General features: G+C 33.2%; 2 protein-coding genes across 2 annotated transcripts; one reads left to right on the top strand and one right to left on the bottom strand.

The window, feature by feature from the left end:
• Positions 1-929: 929 nt before the first annotated feature.
• Positions 930-1,472, bottom strand: LOC130460809 (dirigent protein 22-like). The gene has a single exon (XM_056828395.1). The coding sequence runs from the start codon at positions 1,470-1,472 to the stop codon at positions 930-932; it is 543 nt and encodes a 180-aa protein (XP_056684373.1).
• A 4,799-nt stretch (positions 1,473-6,271) lies between these two features.
• LOC130460851 (probable carboxylesterase 15) lies at positions 6,272-10,211 on the top strand. The gene is made up of 3 exons (XM_056828523.1): positions 6,272-7,150; positions 9,164-9,270; positions 9,428-10,211. Exons 1-3 carry the CDS (start codon positions 6,384-6,386, stop codon positions 9,829-9,831), a joined length of 1,278 nt encoding a protein of 425 aa, XP_056684501.1. The 5' UTR covers positions 6,272-6,383; the 3' UTR covers positions 9,832-10,211.
• Positions 10,212-13,141: the final 2,930 nt, after the last annotated feature.

Here is a 13,141-nt window from a genome sequence, read left to right as displayed (position 1 = left end):
ACAACTAACCAAGTAGTTAATGTTTTCTTTATTATTGTTTAGGAGTTGTAATTACTGTTACTTTTGATATAGTTACTCTTTTTTATTTCAGTAGTTATGTGATATACAATAGTAACTATATAATAGAAAAATGTTACTCCCTCCGTTCCTAAATAAGTGTCACATTTCCATTTTTTGCGTTCCCTTATAAGTGTCACATTTCTATTTTTGAACATGTACTTTTCTCACTTTTCCATACACTTTTCACACTTTTTCATACACTTTTCCCACTTTCCTATAAATCATAATTACTTTTACTTACGCATTCTACACTTTTCCACTTTTCAATCCCCACATACACTTTTATTTGTACATTATTCAATTAAACAATTATCTAATTTATCCTTTTCCCAAAAAAAAAACATTCCCAATCATTAACTCTTACACACTTTACAATTTTATTAATTACCGTGCCCGAGCCCAAATGTGACACTTATTTAGGAACGGAGGGAGTACTATACAACCTCTAAAACATATGTATATCATATTGTTTATTTTATAATATAGTAATTGTTTTACAGCTAAAGTTATTTTTCTATATGATATAGTTACTCTTTGGATAGAATAATTATTCTTATCGAAATGACTATATTATTATTATTATTTTCATAGTTACTATTTTGAAGATATAGTTACTTTACAGAATCTATATTTTCTATAATTACTTTTTTTGTCTGCAAGAATGAATATATAATTATTCTTATTTTTATAGTAATTGTTTTACAGTTAAAATTACTTTTCTATATGATATAGTTACTCTTTGGATAGAATAATTATTCTTATCGAAATGACTATATTATTGTTATTATTTTTTCATAGTTACTATTTTGAAGATATAGTTACTTTACATAACCTATAGTTTCTATAATATAAGACGTCGATTATCCGGTTCACATTAATTTACAAAAATACCCTGGTCCACGGTAATTATAGCGTGGACCAGATCCATGCAAGTGGGATTGTTGGGCCATTGCATAACCACGGGCCATTCTAAAAATACGCGTACCACCAACAAACGGTAACTCCCTAATCGGATTCAAGATCGAGTTTCGGCCCAAAATGTTAAACGAGCTCCCATTATGGACCCCGTTAACAAAGCTATAACACAGGCCCATAAAAGAGTTCACACCTTCTTGAGAAGCTGATGACCCGGAGAAACTTTGGGCCCGGCCGATGAGCGTTGAGTTTGCTTTCGGGCCGACAGTTAGAAACTCGTCGGCCATGTACAAGTTGCCGAAAGGGAATACATCGTTCGGGTCAGCGGGTTTGGCTTGGGCGATCAATGCAATGGTGGAGGATTCCCCAATAGAAATCTCATGGAAGTAGAATTGTAGGACAGTTTTGTGTTCATGGCCATAACGTTCTGTTTTGGCCCAAGTTGAAGTTTCGGGCCAATCAGCCCGACTAAAAGTTGTAAATACTAACAAATTCATGAATAAAATTATTGAGTTTTTCATGTTCCAAAATTTGGTTGATTATATATTTTTTTTTGTAAAATTTGTTTGTTTGGGAAAGAGAGAGGAGTTGGTTTATATAGAGCGATTTCCTTCAATATTGTGTAAAGAACGTCAAATTCCCAAAATGCGCCACTTTTTAACTTAATTCCCACTATACCGTCCACGTACTATTTATAAATGGTAAAAAAAAAAAAAAACCGCATCAGCTAGGGGTCGAACCCACGACCTTCTGTTTAGGAAACAAATGCTCTATCCACTGAGCTACAAACACTAATGTTGATAAGTTAAATTTGGAAATGTTTATAATTAATATTAATAAATGGTTAAAAAGAAATAAACACATCAGGTAGGATTCGAACCCATGACCTCCTACGTAGAAACAACCCACTCTATCCACTAAGCTACAGACACAATTGATGTCACAAGAGGTTACTTCTAAATTATATTTCTATTTAAACTGTAATTCATATTGAAAATAATTTACAATTAAGTAAACCGCCATCTGAGATAGCGGTTTTGTTTTAATGCAAACCGCTATCTGGGATAGCGGTTTATAACATTGAATCGCGATCTGAGATGACGGTTTGCTTTAAAACGAAACCGCTATCTCATATGGCGGTTCAATGCTGAACCGGAAAAAAAAAAATTACTTCTCTTTCTCCCTTGCTTACGTGGACGATATGGTGGGAAATAACTTAAAAAGTAACGTATTTAGGAAATTATTGGATCTTTATGCAATATTGAAGGAAATCGCTCGTTTATATAAGGAATGTTTTTCTACACAAAATTGACATCAATTACAATTATTTATTCTTCTACTTGGATAAGTTAATGGATGCCAAAATTACGAAAGAACCACACAATTTCTTTCATCAACGATCATAAGAAGTACAGATATGGACCGACATGACCATATCTTATTTTTCTTTATTAAAATAACATTTTTTAAAATGTTCTTGTAGGGATGATAACTGACATGTGCATAACAAATTAGTCAACTTTGTCTACAGTTGACTCGCTAGTTGTACTTTTCTTTACGATTCATGATCATGCATGTCAAAAGTAAAAATTGACTAAAAATTAATTTCCATAAAAATAAATTGAGAAAAGTATGTAGAAAACAAAAGTCGATCATTATATGCTTCTCAAAATTAACGACATTTCTATTATCTCTATTATATATGCTAATAATTTAAATATTTGGTGTTTATTTAAAATATCTTTAATTTTATAGGTGCACTTTTAATTTAGAATGCCAAGATCTAATCTTGATTACTTACACACTCCTGACCTGAAGCAATAATAAAACTATATACTTAATCATTATTAGTGATCATGTATAGCATCCATTTGTCATGCATGTATAACATATGACGTGACTGAGATATATTTTCCCTTAATTCATAAGAGCCCAATTTGCTTCCCAAAATCAATGACATCTCTGATCTCTGTCATCTCTATTATATAAGCTAATAATTTTTGGTGTCCATTTAAAATATCCTTAATTTTGTATGTACACTTTTAATTTAATTAGAATGCTAAGACCGAGTCTTGATTATGGCATTCCATTGAGTACGTACTTATTTTTCCATGATTCTCCTTGAGTTTGTAGATTAAAATCAAGTGTGTAATTCTTTTCTTCTAGAGATAGGAAGTGATCAAACTCGTTCGATGGTTGTATGTTCTTGAGTTCTGAGCACGCTTTCTGCATTAACACGAAGACTATGATCTTGAGATCCAAGCACATCTTGCTTATCACCATCTTGTAATTCATTTGGGACCAATTCTATTTTTTTTTGTCTTTATACTATTTTGTCCTTTGATCTGATATGTGTTACCATAAATATCATATATGTATTTGATAATAGTCTGCAATCATGCGTTCTCACGAATTGTCAAGACTTTGGTCTTGATAAGGATCAAGTATGATCTGATTGTGCCGCTCAGCTCGTGTCACATATAGTGACTATTATTATAATATATTAACTATTGTACACATATAGTAACCATTATAATCATATAGTCACTATCTAAGAAGCGGACAAAAACATACTCTAAATAACATAGTACATAACGTAATCGTATAGTAACTATTATTTATCAAAAAGTCACTATAAACTGTTCATAACATAATAACTATCTTAAACACATAGTTACTGTTTTAAACTTATAATAACTTTCTAAAAAATATAGTAACTATTTTAAACACATAGTTACTGATTTAAAGTTATAGTAACTTTTAAAAAAATATAGTTACTCTAAAAACTACTACTAACATAAACACAATGAACACTTCAATGACTATTAAAAACACTATTTGACAACATAAATTAAAGGTAACTATATCATTTATATACTAACTATATGAAACACTAACCCTAATTTCAACAAAACAACAAACATTTCAAATCACTCAAAAAAATAATAACTATTGTACACATATAGTAACCATTAAAATAATATAGTAACTATTGTATACATATAGTAACCATTAAAATTACATAGAACTACGTACCTCTTTAAACCATATAGTTACTGTATTACTCATATAGTTACTATTTGAAATCGTGAAGTCACTGATCGAATTCAATTTGCGAAGTGAAAACGATATTTCGGTAAAACACAAACATTAATTTCTCCAAAACAACAAATATTTCAATTTTAAATAAAAATAGACTTAAAATTCTTTTAAAAAACAACAAACCGAGATGTGATCTCTAAAAATTCTTGCGAAAATTTGTAGACGAGCGCAAATTCTTCGATTCGGTTTCGGCAACGACGAACCTCCTTCTTGATCTACTACTTCCTCCAATTTTTCCTCATCTAATAGATCCAATTATAAGAATTATAAGATAATTACGAAGAAAATCGAACAAAACCTAGAAATTTGGGCTAAATTTTGAAAAGCATAGAGAGAAAATGAAGAGAGAGAAAATGAAGAGAGAGAAATGAAAGAGAAATGAAAGAGAAATGAACAGAATGTAGATCTGAAATTTTGAAAAATAAAAAGTTTAAAACGTATATAAAGTGGGATAAACAAAAATCGCATTGAAACTCTACAAAACACATAGTAACTCTTTAAAACACATAGTTACTGTAATACGTATATAGTTACTATTTAAAATCACAAAATAACTGTCACGTGACAGTTACACATGTTTCTCATACAAATTACTCCGTTGCCCTGATCCATGCTAAGTTAGCATGGACCAGGTTTATATCAGTGTAAATAATGGCCCAAACGTACGATTTTAATGTGACTTCTGGGGTTGTTATTGTTGGCTATAATGTTACACTTATTCACCCTTAAAAAGGATTTATTCGGGTTATTATCGCTGGCTATAATGTACTACTTCGTACATACTATAAAGGCTTGTTCTTTTCAGTTGATCTGGTCTGATTTATTTATTTTCTGATGTGGTATAATATGATCTGATTGCTTTCTGTGAATGATTTTTGCACACAAGAAAATAGCATTGTGGAGTGTACTAGTGTATAGATAGTAAAAACAATGATTGTTGACATTTAGCTTCTCTTTGGAAGGATCAACTTGAGGTCGTCCCTCATCCTTTCGCTAGGATGACGCATTTTTTTTTGTAAAGGTCGATATGGTGGATGATGCATTACTTTGTCTTGTGTAATTATTATAGCAAATGATTGTGAATATATTTATTATTTGAAGTATTATGTATATAAATACTCCTATATGCATTACTCCTATATGCGTTTCGTATATTCGACCCTATGCTACACCCTTAATAAATAAATAAATGAAGATAATTTAAGAAGTCGTAAGGGACAAAGAAAAGTTTTGTACACCCTTAACTTATTTTTGTTGAACTTAACTAACTTAATATAGCCTAGGGAAAGTAATTTCCATCTAAAACATTCTTAGTTTTTACTCGTAGTTTTTAACGTTTTGTTTCGAAACTCGGATTTATCATTTAGATAACTAGTTCTTGTATACAAGTGGTGTACGATAAATATTGTACACCAGAGTACAATTAAATCAAAATTTTATTTATATTTTTAGTGATAAAAGTTTACATTTAATACAAATTACTTCTTCAAAATCACTAATCGTGTATAAAAATTATCATTAACTTTTAATCTATCAGCTTTTATTTTGATATTATAAAAGTTAATCAAAGCATATTATAAGTTACTCCCTATGTCTCTTTTTTGCTCTTTACGTTTTCCTTTTTGGGTGTCCCAAAATGTTCTTTACATTTTATTTTATATTATCACATACTCCGTAGTATTTTAATATTCTATCAAAATTTGTGTTCAATAATTATTTTAACCAATTAAATTCATTGGGTCATTTAATCACTCACACCTTTTCATTAGGACATTAAAATTTTCTCATTTTTCCAATATCAAAATTTTGATAAAAGTGAAAACATTATAAATAAACGTAATTTGTCTTGTTTAAATTGAAAAAATAGAGAAATCTCAATGCACATTAATTAGCCGTTATAACGCGTGCAAAATACCAAACGTAAAGAACAAAAAGAGACGGAGGATGTAAAAAGACAGGTTAAAGTTTTTTTTAAAAAAGTTAAAAATTATTTTGATGTACATTAAATTTATTATATATATTATGCACCCTTTAATAATTTCATAAGAATGTGTAATCCATAATTTCGGATAAGTTCCAAGAATGACAGATTGTTCCTTTTCGTAGAGGCAAGAAAATAAATTAATTGAATAAGTTTGGCTTAACCGAATAAGGACACAATAGTCAATAGTCCGTAGTAGAGAATTGGGTAAGGATTTGAATTGTTAAGATTGTTAAAAGCGAAACCCTCATTTCTTCTTCCAGCCGCCAAAACCAGTAGAGAATTTCCTGTCTGAACCCACAAAATCAGGTGAGATAGAAAAGAGATGTCAACCCTCAAACCCGCCACCACCACCACAACCACCACCACCACAACTACCACTACCACTACCGCTCCCACTCCTACAGAAAATGAAAACCCTCACGTAGTAGAAGACTTCAATGGAATGCTCAAGCTCCTCAGCGACGGCTCCATAATCCGCCACCCAATCTTGATCAACCCGGTCCCCCGGTTAGATGTCGATATGTATCATGCAATCTCCCGGTATAACTTCGATTACGACCCGATCCACAACCTCCGTGCCCGGGTTTACCGAGATGATCTTCGCCTCTACCAACCCTACCTCGAAGGACCCCTAAGGTACCCTATCATCATCCTCTACATTCACGGCGGCTTCGGCGGCGGCTTCTGCCTCAGCTCTCGTACTCTAACTCTAACTGACAATTTCTGCCTTCGACTCAGCTACGAGCTAGCTGACTGTGTCGTCTCGGTCGACTACCGCCTTGCTCCAGAACACCGGCTTCCGGCTGCTATTGATGACGTATGGAATGCTCTCAAGTGGATCCGGGAGACTTTTTGCGATGGTCCGAATCCGGTAGGGTATGGGCGGGTGGTCATCTTCGGTGACTCAGCCGGGGGGAATATAGCCCATAATCTGGCAGTTCGTTATGCGAGTGGCGGCTGGAGAGAATTGGGCCCGGTCCAGGTTGTTGGGTTTGTGCTATTGGCTCCTATGTTTGGTGGTGGTGAAAGGACCAAGTCGGAGTTAGAAGGTTCTACTCATAGTTTTTTCAATTTGGATGCCATTGACAGGTTAGATATCTCGTACCCTAATTTTTTTTTATTTTTGTTTTAAATATTGTGATTGTTCTAGTTAATGTTCATAGTTATGTGAATGGAGTCGGATCGACTTGTTGTTAGAATTTTGGTTCATGTAATACTTATTGTGTTATTGACATTGTTGATGGCCAAAGGTTGTTTCGAATTAGCCCTTATTGAAATGCTACAATAGTATGTTTTGGTTTACAATTGGTGCATTGGAACTTTGGAAGTGTTAAGTGTTACTCCGTATATATTGTTAAAGTTGCAGACCATTGAAACTTAGGCTCTATTTAATTGGAAATGTTCATATATTGATATATGCATGAGGATTGAGGAAGGAACAAGAGGGATAATTGAACAAGTGTTTAATTAAGTTGTTTAACATCAACTCATTCTAGAATCAGGTGATTTGAACTTAAAACCAGTGTGGAATTATGTTGTATAGGAATTATGACGAACGGTAAGTGTAACACTTTGGGTAGCTATCATGGGGGAAAAGGGAGGAGAGGGAAGGAGAGGGAAAGGGGTTTAGGAGAAGGAAAGGAATTGAAGGGGAGAGAAGAAGTGAGATTGCATTTCCCCTTCCATTTTTTTCTAAAATTGGAAGGATTATGTTCCTTTAATTTCAATTCCATTTTACTTCCCTTGTGTCATTTCAAAACAAGAAAAAATGAATCCCAAGTTTCCCTCCCGATTCCCCTATCCAAGTTAAACATGCTCTTGAAGTTATTCAAAGTCAGTTTGGTGTAAATTAAGGCAACACTAAGCTTGAATTGGGGTCATTGTAGTACTTAGCAAGTCTCTATACTCTCCTCCATATGTTAGTCAAAATTAGAAGTGTCCATGATGATGGACTAGCTTGACTTCTTATTACCCATTAACAAAAGTAGTAGAACCTCCAACTTAAACCTAGGATTGTATTTGGTTCGGAGAAACACTTTGTACTTGGGCTCATATGTCGATCATATGGTAATATTATTGTTCAGATGGATGGCTATGGACCTAATTAATGTAGCAATAAACTTGTATGTGGATCACTGCAAGCTAGAACAAAAACTTATTAGGGCCTTGCACAAATGCACAGTTGCACCAATGAAAATGGATTTGTGGCATTCACTTGATTGTGTAAAGGCATACCCTGTTAAGTACCAAGCAATCCTGTAAAATACTAAATCCATTCCCATTACCTGCTTACAAGCTACTTTTTTCTTGAAACTTGAAAACCTTCATGCAAACTACATCTGTTCATCCCCAAGAAGTTACAGGAGTATATATTTCTTGTATAAATTAGAATCCTGCTCGCTTTTGGGAGGCGTAAGAGACCCTTAGGTGCCATTGAATACCTTGAGTTTGAACTGAATCTTGATCGGAAAGAGGTCATTGTTATCACTAATTGTTATGAAGTCAGGACTGTGAAGACATACGAGTTATGGAATGCCATAACACGCACTAATGGCACGATGCATTAGTATCAAATTATCAATGGAATACTGAGTAATACAGTTGCTAATTCGCTTCATGTAATCGAATGTGTCAGATTTTCCATGTCCATCAACTTAGCATAGTGGGGAATTACTTGAATTATTTTTTGAACTCGTATTTGCCTTTTGTGGTTTGTGGACAGAGGAAATTTTTTTGTAGGCAATTCTAAGTTGTGCACTAGAATTCACCTTCCAGAAAATTATCATCTATCTCACAGTAAGTTGCATAATAACATCAGACCCTATCATATATACTAGATTTTTTACCCTTTTTTTCATGCAAGATGCAAAACAGCAGTGTAATGTTCGCAATGGGGGAAGAGGTATAGTCGTTTGGATATACATCTGTTTTTAATTTATTGCTAAAGGACTTGTGTTGATTGACAGAACTTCAGAAAAGAATTTAATTAAGAAAGCAAATAAAGATTTGGCAAAAAGAATGTGGTCAAATTGAGCATCATATATTATGGAGAATTCTTTGACAAACTATTGTTCCCTTGTGAATTGTACATTTGCAATGAAGGTGCTGGAGACTAGCCATACCGGTTGGAGAAACATTTGATTATCCCTTGATGAACCCATTTGGACCAAGAAGCCCCAATCTAGAGGCAATTCTGGGTTGCTCAACAGGTGAATGCTTTACCTATATATATATATATATATATATATATATATATATATATATATATATATATATATATATTGAATAACATGCTTGGTTTATATATATTCAAGTCCTCTCTTATGTATTGAATAACATGCTTGGTTTCCTAAACGATTTCTACAGAGGCACCCAGTTCAAGTCTTGATTTGTACCCCTCTGAACAAACAAAAAAGATGAAGCAGGACCTTCAAGTTCTGTTTGCAAATCCTGTTTTGTACCCCCCTGAACAAACAAAAAAGAGGAGAGGCAATACCTTAAGAAAGCCAAGGAAGAAAGATGAAGCAGAGAAGAAGGTTGAGCTGGGTCCTATGCTGGTCATGGTGGGTGGAAAAGATCTTCTGAGAGACAGAGTCAAAGATTATGCAGACAGGATGAGCCAGTTGGGGATCAAGGTCGACTATTTTGAGTTTGAAGGTCTGGAGCATGGCTTCTTGGCTAACATTTCTGACCCTAAACCAGAAAATCTGCTTCTAAGCTTGATCAAGAAGTTCGTCAGGGAGAAGATAAGAGGATGTCCACCTCAGTGAAACAAGTATGACATCAGAGTCATTGAGGTATGGTACGTAGTATATACTCACTTCGTACATATGTGATGAAGGTGTTGGGTTTATGTCATTTTAGCTTGAAGTTTGTCATATGCTGTGTTAATTACAGTTTACAGTAGTAGTTAATTACTACTTACTAGTTAGTCATATGGCTATGGCAGTACAAAAACACAAGTAATTCATAGGACTGGGGGGGTGTCAATATCACATAATTCTGACAAGAGAGTTTGTGTTGAATGTTGATATATTCATCATACATATAAACTGCATCCTACACTACTTCTTAGCATTATACTACTATGAATAACAGAATTTTGTATATGATGATGTTTGGTTGCAGTTAGGAAGGTATATTTCCCTGATATTTGCAATTTCCATGTGTTTTATTTACTTTTTAGGAATGGAGCATTCTTGTTTGGTTGAGAATAGAAAGTTAGAATTCCCGTGGAAAATTACAACATTTAGGATAGAACTTTTTCGATCAATTCCAGATGTTTCAAAATTTTGAAATGATGTTGATGATAAGTTCTAAAAATTAGCCTTGTATTAGAGTCTCGGCTGTCAAAACTCTATTTGTAGAAAGTGATTTGTAAATACTCATTTCAAGTTTCAGCCATTTATAAAATCGGTTTTCACTGAAACATTTTCCGCCAAACTAAACGGATCCAAAATGATTGAAACTTAAAATGAACATTTATATAGTCTCCCTCCGTATTTTTGTAGAAGGTTACATGTTGATCGGCATGCACAAATACTAAGAAAGGATAGTTGAATTTGATATAATAATGATGTAAGTGGGATAATTGACAATAAAGAAATATAAATAAACGAGATAGTATAAAAGTTACAGATTTAAGTGGGTCATAGAAAAGTGAAAAATAATAAACAATTGAAGAATGAGTGTAAAAGTTATCAAAAATTAAAATGCGACTCCTAAAAATACGTACTCCCTCTGTCCCTTAATACTACATAATTCACCTCGACCCTATTTTATTTCTAGTATATGAAAACAAATGTTAGTATATAATATATTGTTGGCTTCGATCTAATATATATTTTTAAAATATTAAATATTTTTATAACTTTTTATAATATATAGTTAAAGATATTGGTGGTCAAAGTAGTGCATTGGCAAGCGTGTCCAGTCAAAACGGTGCGAATATTAAGGGACGGAGGGAGTACATATTAAGTATCACTCCTAAAAAAATACTAGGAAATGAATGAGTAAACTTTTTCTTTTGTGTAGGGAGATACTAGGAAATGAATGAGTAAACTTTTTCTTTTGTGTAGGGAGATTTTTGGGAGAAACAAGGCCAATTATCACTGATACGGAGTAAAAATAACCAAAAAGAAAAAGGCTTTTTTAGAGTTTCAGAAACTTTTTGATATACTACATGTCACTATGTCAGTTCTTTTTGGGCTCAAGGCTTCAGTGCATTCAGGCTTCATGAAAAAAATTCAGGATGAAGTGGACGTTCTCATTTTGCAGTCACATTGAGTAAAGTTACAAATGTACCCCCACTAGTCTAGTCATGGAGTAAAATTAGTTTCTCATCTCATGTCTTGCATTGTTTTTTTCTCTTTTATTTAAAAACTGGTGATGTTATTCTAATATTCTATGTACTCTTTAATAGCGTCTCAATTTAATCGTTTATAATAGACTTTTACGAAGTCTTATGCGATAGGAGTTCGTTATTGTGACCTTATCTATTGTCTCATATCGTTTAATAGAAAAATAGGTTTGGTGGAAGATAGTGGGAGATTTTTTTTTTTTTAATTAAATGTGAGAGGATATAGAAAAATAGCTTTTGAGAGTGGGAATAGCGATTATGCTCTAAACATAATTAAAAAAAAATTGAATAGAACATTTAACCGATCTTACGTGACCAATAATCCGGTAAATAAATTTCATTCAGATGCATAACGAGAAATAAGTTTTAAAAAGCCTACTTTCTCATCAACGATTGGAGTGTAGAATACTAGAATTTGATGAAAACTACCAAAATGGAATGAAGGGTGAAAGTAATTGCCATCTAAAGTATTCTTAGTTTTGTACTCTTAGTTCTTTACGTATTGTTCCAAAATTTGCACACATCAGATGTAAATTACTAAATACTATGGAGTACAATATGATAACACATACCAATTGCTTGTTGGGCTGAACTTGGTAGGGAAAACTCGTGTTCGATCCCCCGCAACAACAATTGGGAGGGGATTGGAACCTAACCACCCAGAACTCGCCCCGAATCCGAATTTGCCCCTGAGGGTGAATCGGGTGCTAACAAAAAAAAAAACAATATGATAACACATCCCCAGGTACTTCGTATTAGCATTAACATTTGGGCAAAATAGCTTTAAATAAGTTCCATTTTTTTTTATAAAAGTTGAACCATCACTAATGAAAGCAATTTTAATTATTTAAATAATAAAAGAATTAATATTTAGCCACGTTTAATTAGGCGTTAAATCATGAATATATCACCAAATATATATAAAGATTAAAAAGAGATTGAAGGAGTAATAAGCTTCAAATAAACTTACTTTATAATGAGTACAGGACTACAGGAGTCAATCTATTTCAATAAGTTTTTTGTTTTTATTTTTGTAGTTATTTCAATATATTCGGATAAGTTAAATTTCAAGAATGACCGATTATTTCTTTTTTAGGGGTAAGAAAATAAATAAATTACTCCAAAATTTAGGGGCATACTTTACATTTTTCAACCTGTGAAAATGTGATAAAGACAGGAGTAGGAAAGTGGTTTTTTTTTTGTTCTACTACGAGGAGTTCCCACGCCTTTGACGAGTGGACTAATCTCACGCGAAAGTTTGTATGAATACCTCATGTGATAACCTCAATTGGTTAATGGATTTGAATCGTTGCATTGGAATTTGGCAGTGTTAATCCGGTATAGTATATTGTTAAAAAGTCGCAAAGGTTGAAGGAACAGAGGGGAGTGAAGAAGTGAGCGAGGTTAATCCGGTATAGTATATTGCTTAGCCTCGTCCTATGCTGATCCTGGAGGGTGGAAAAGATCTTTTGAGGGACCGAGTCAAAGATTATGCAGACAGGAACAGGATAACCAAGCTGGGTAACAAGGTGGAGTATTTTGAGTTTGAAGGTTTGGACTTTGGAGCATGGAAATTTGTCAGGGAGAACATAAGAGGAATCTCTAGCTGATCAGTCAAACAAGTATGACATCTGATTTGATTTATGTCATTTTCTCCTGTAGTTACCTATTCATCATGGAGTTACATACTACCTCTGTTCCTTAATACTCTAATTAGTATA

The sequence above is a fragment of the Spinacia oleracea genome, chromosome 5, assembly GCF_020520425.1.
Source record: "Spinacia oleracea cultivar Varoflay chromosome 5, BTI_SOV_V1, whole genome shotgun sequence".
Lineage (NCBI taxonomy): Eukaryota > Viridiplantae > Streptophyta > Magnoliopsida > Caryophyllales > Amaranthaceae > Spinacia > Spinacia oleracea.
Note: the sequence above shows the minus strand (reverse complement) of the source record. Positions and strands in the feature narration are given on the sequence as shown.

Bases quoted from the DNA above. Each gene is read 5' to 3' on its own strand.
- LOC130460851 (XM_056828523.1), top strand. From the start codon at position 6,384: ATGTCAACCCTCAAACCCGCCACCACCACCACAACCACCACCACCACA. The intron at 7,151-9,163 runs GTTAGATATCTC...TTTGCAATGAAG, and splicing joins AATTTGGATGCCATTGACAG to GTGCTGGAGACTAGCCATAC. The intron at 9,271-9,427 runs GTGAATGCTTTA...CGATTTCTACAG, and splicing joins AATTCTGGGTTGCTCAACAG to AGGCACCCAGTTCAAGTCTT.
- LOC130460809 (XM_056828395.1), bottom strand. From the start codon at position 1,472: ATGAATTTGTTAGTATTTACAACTTTTAGTCGGGCTGATTGGCCCGAA.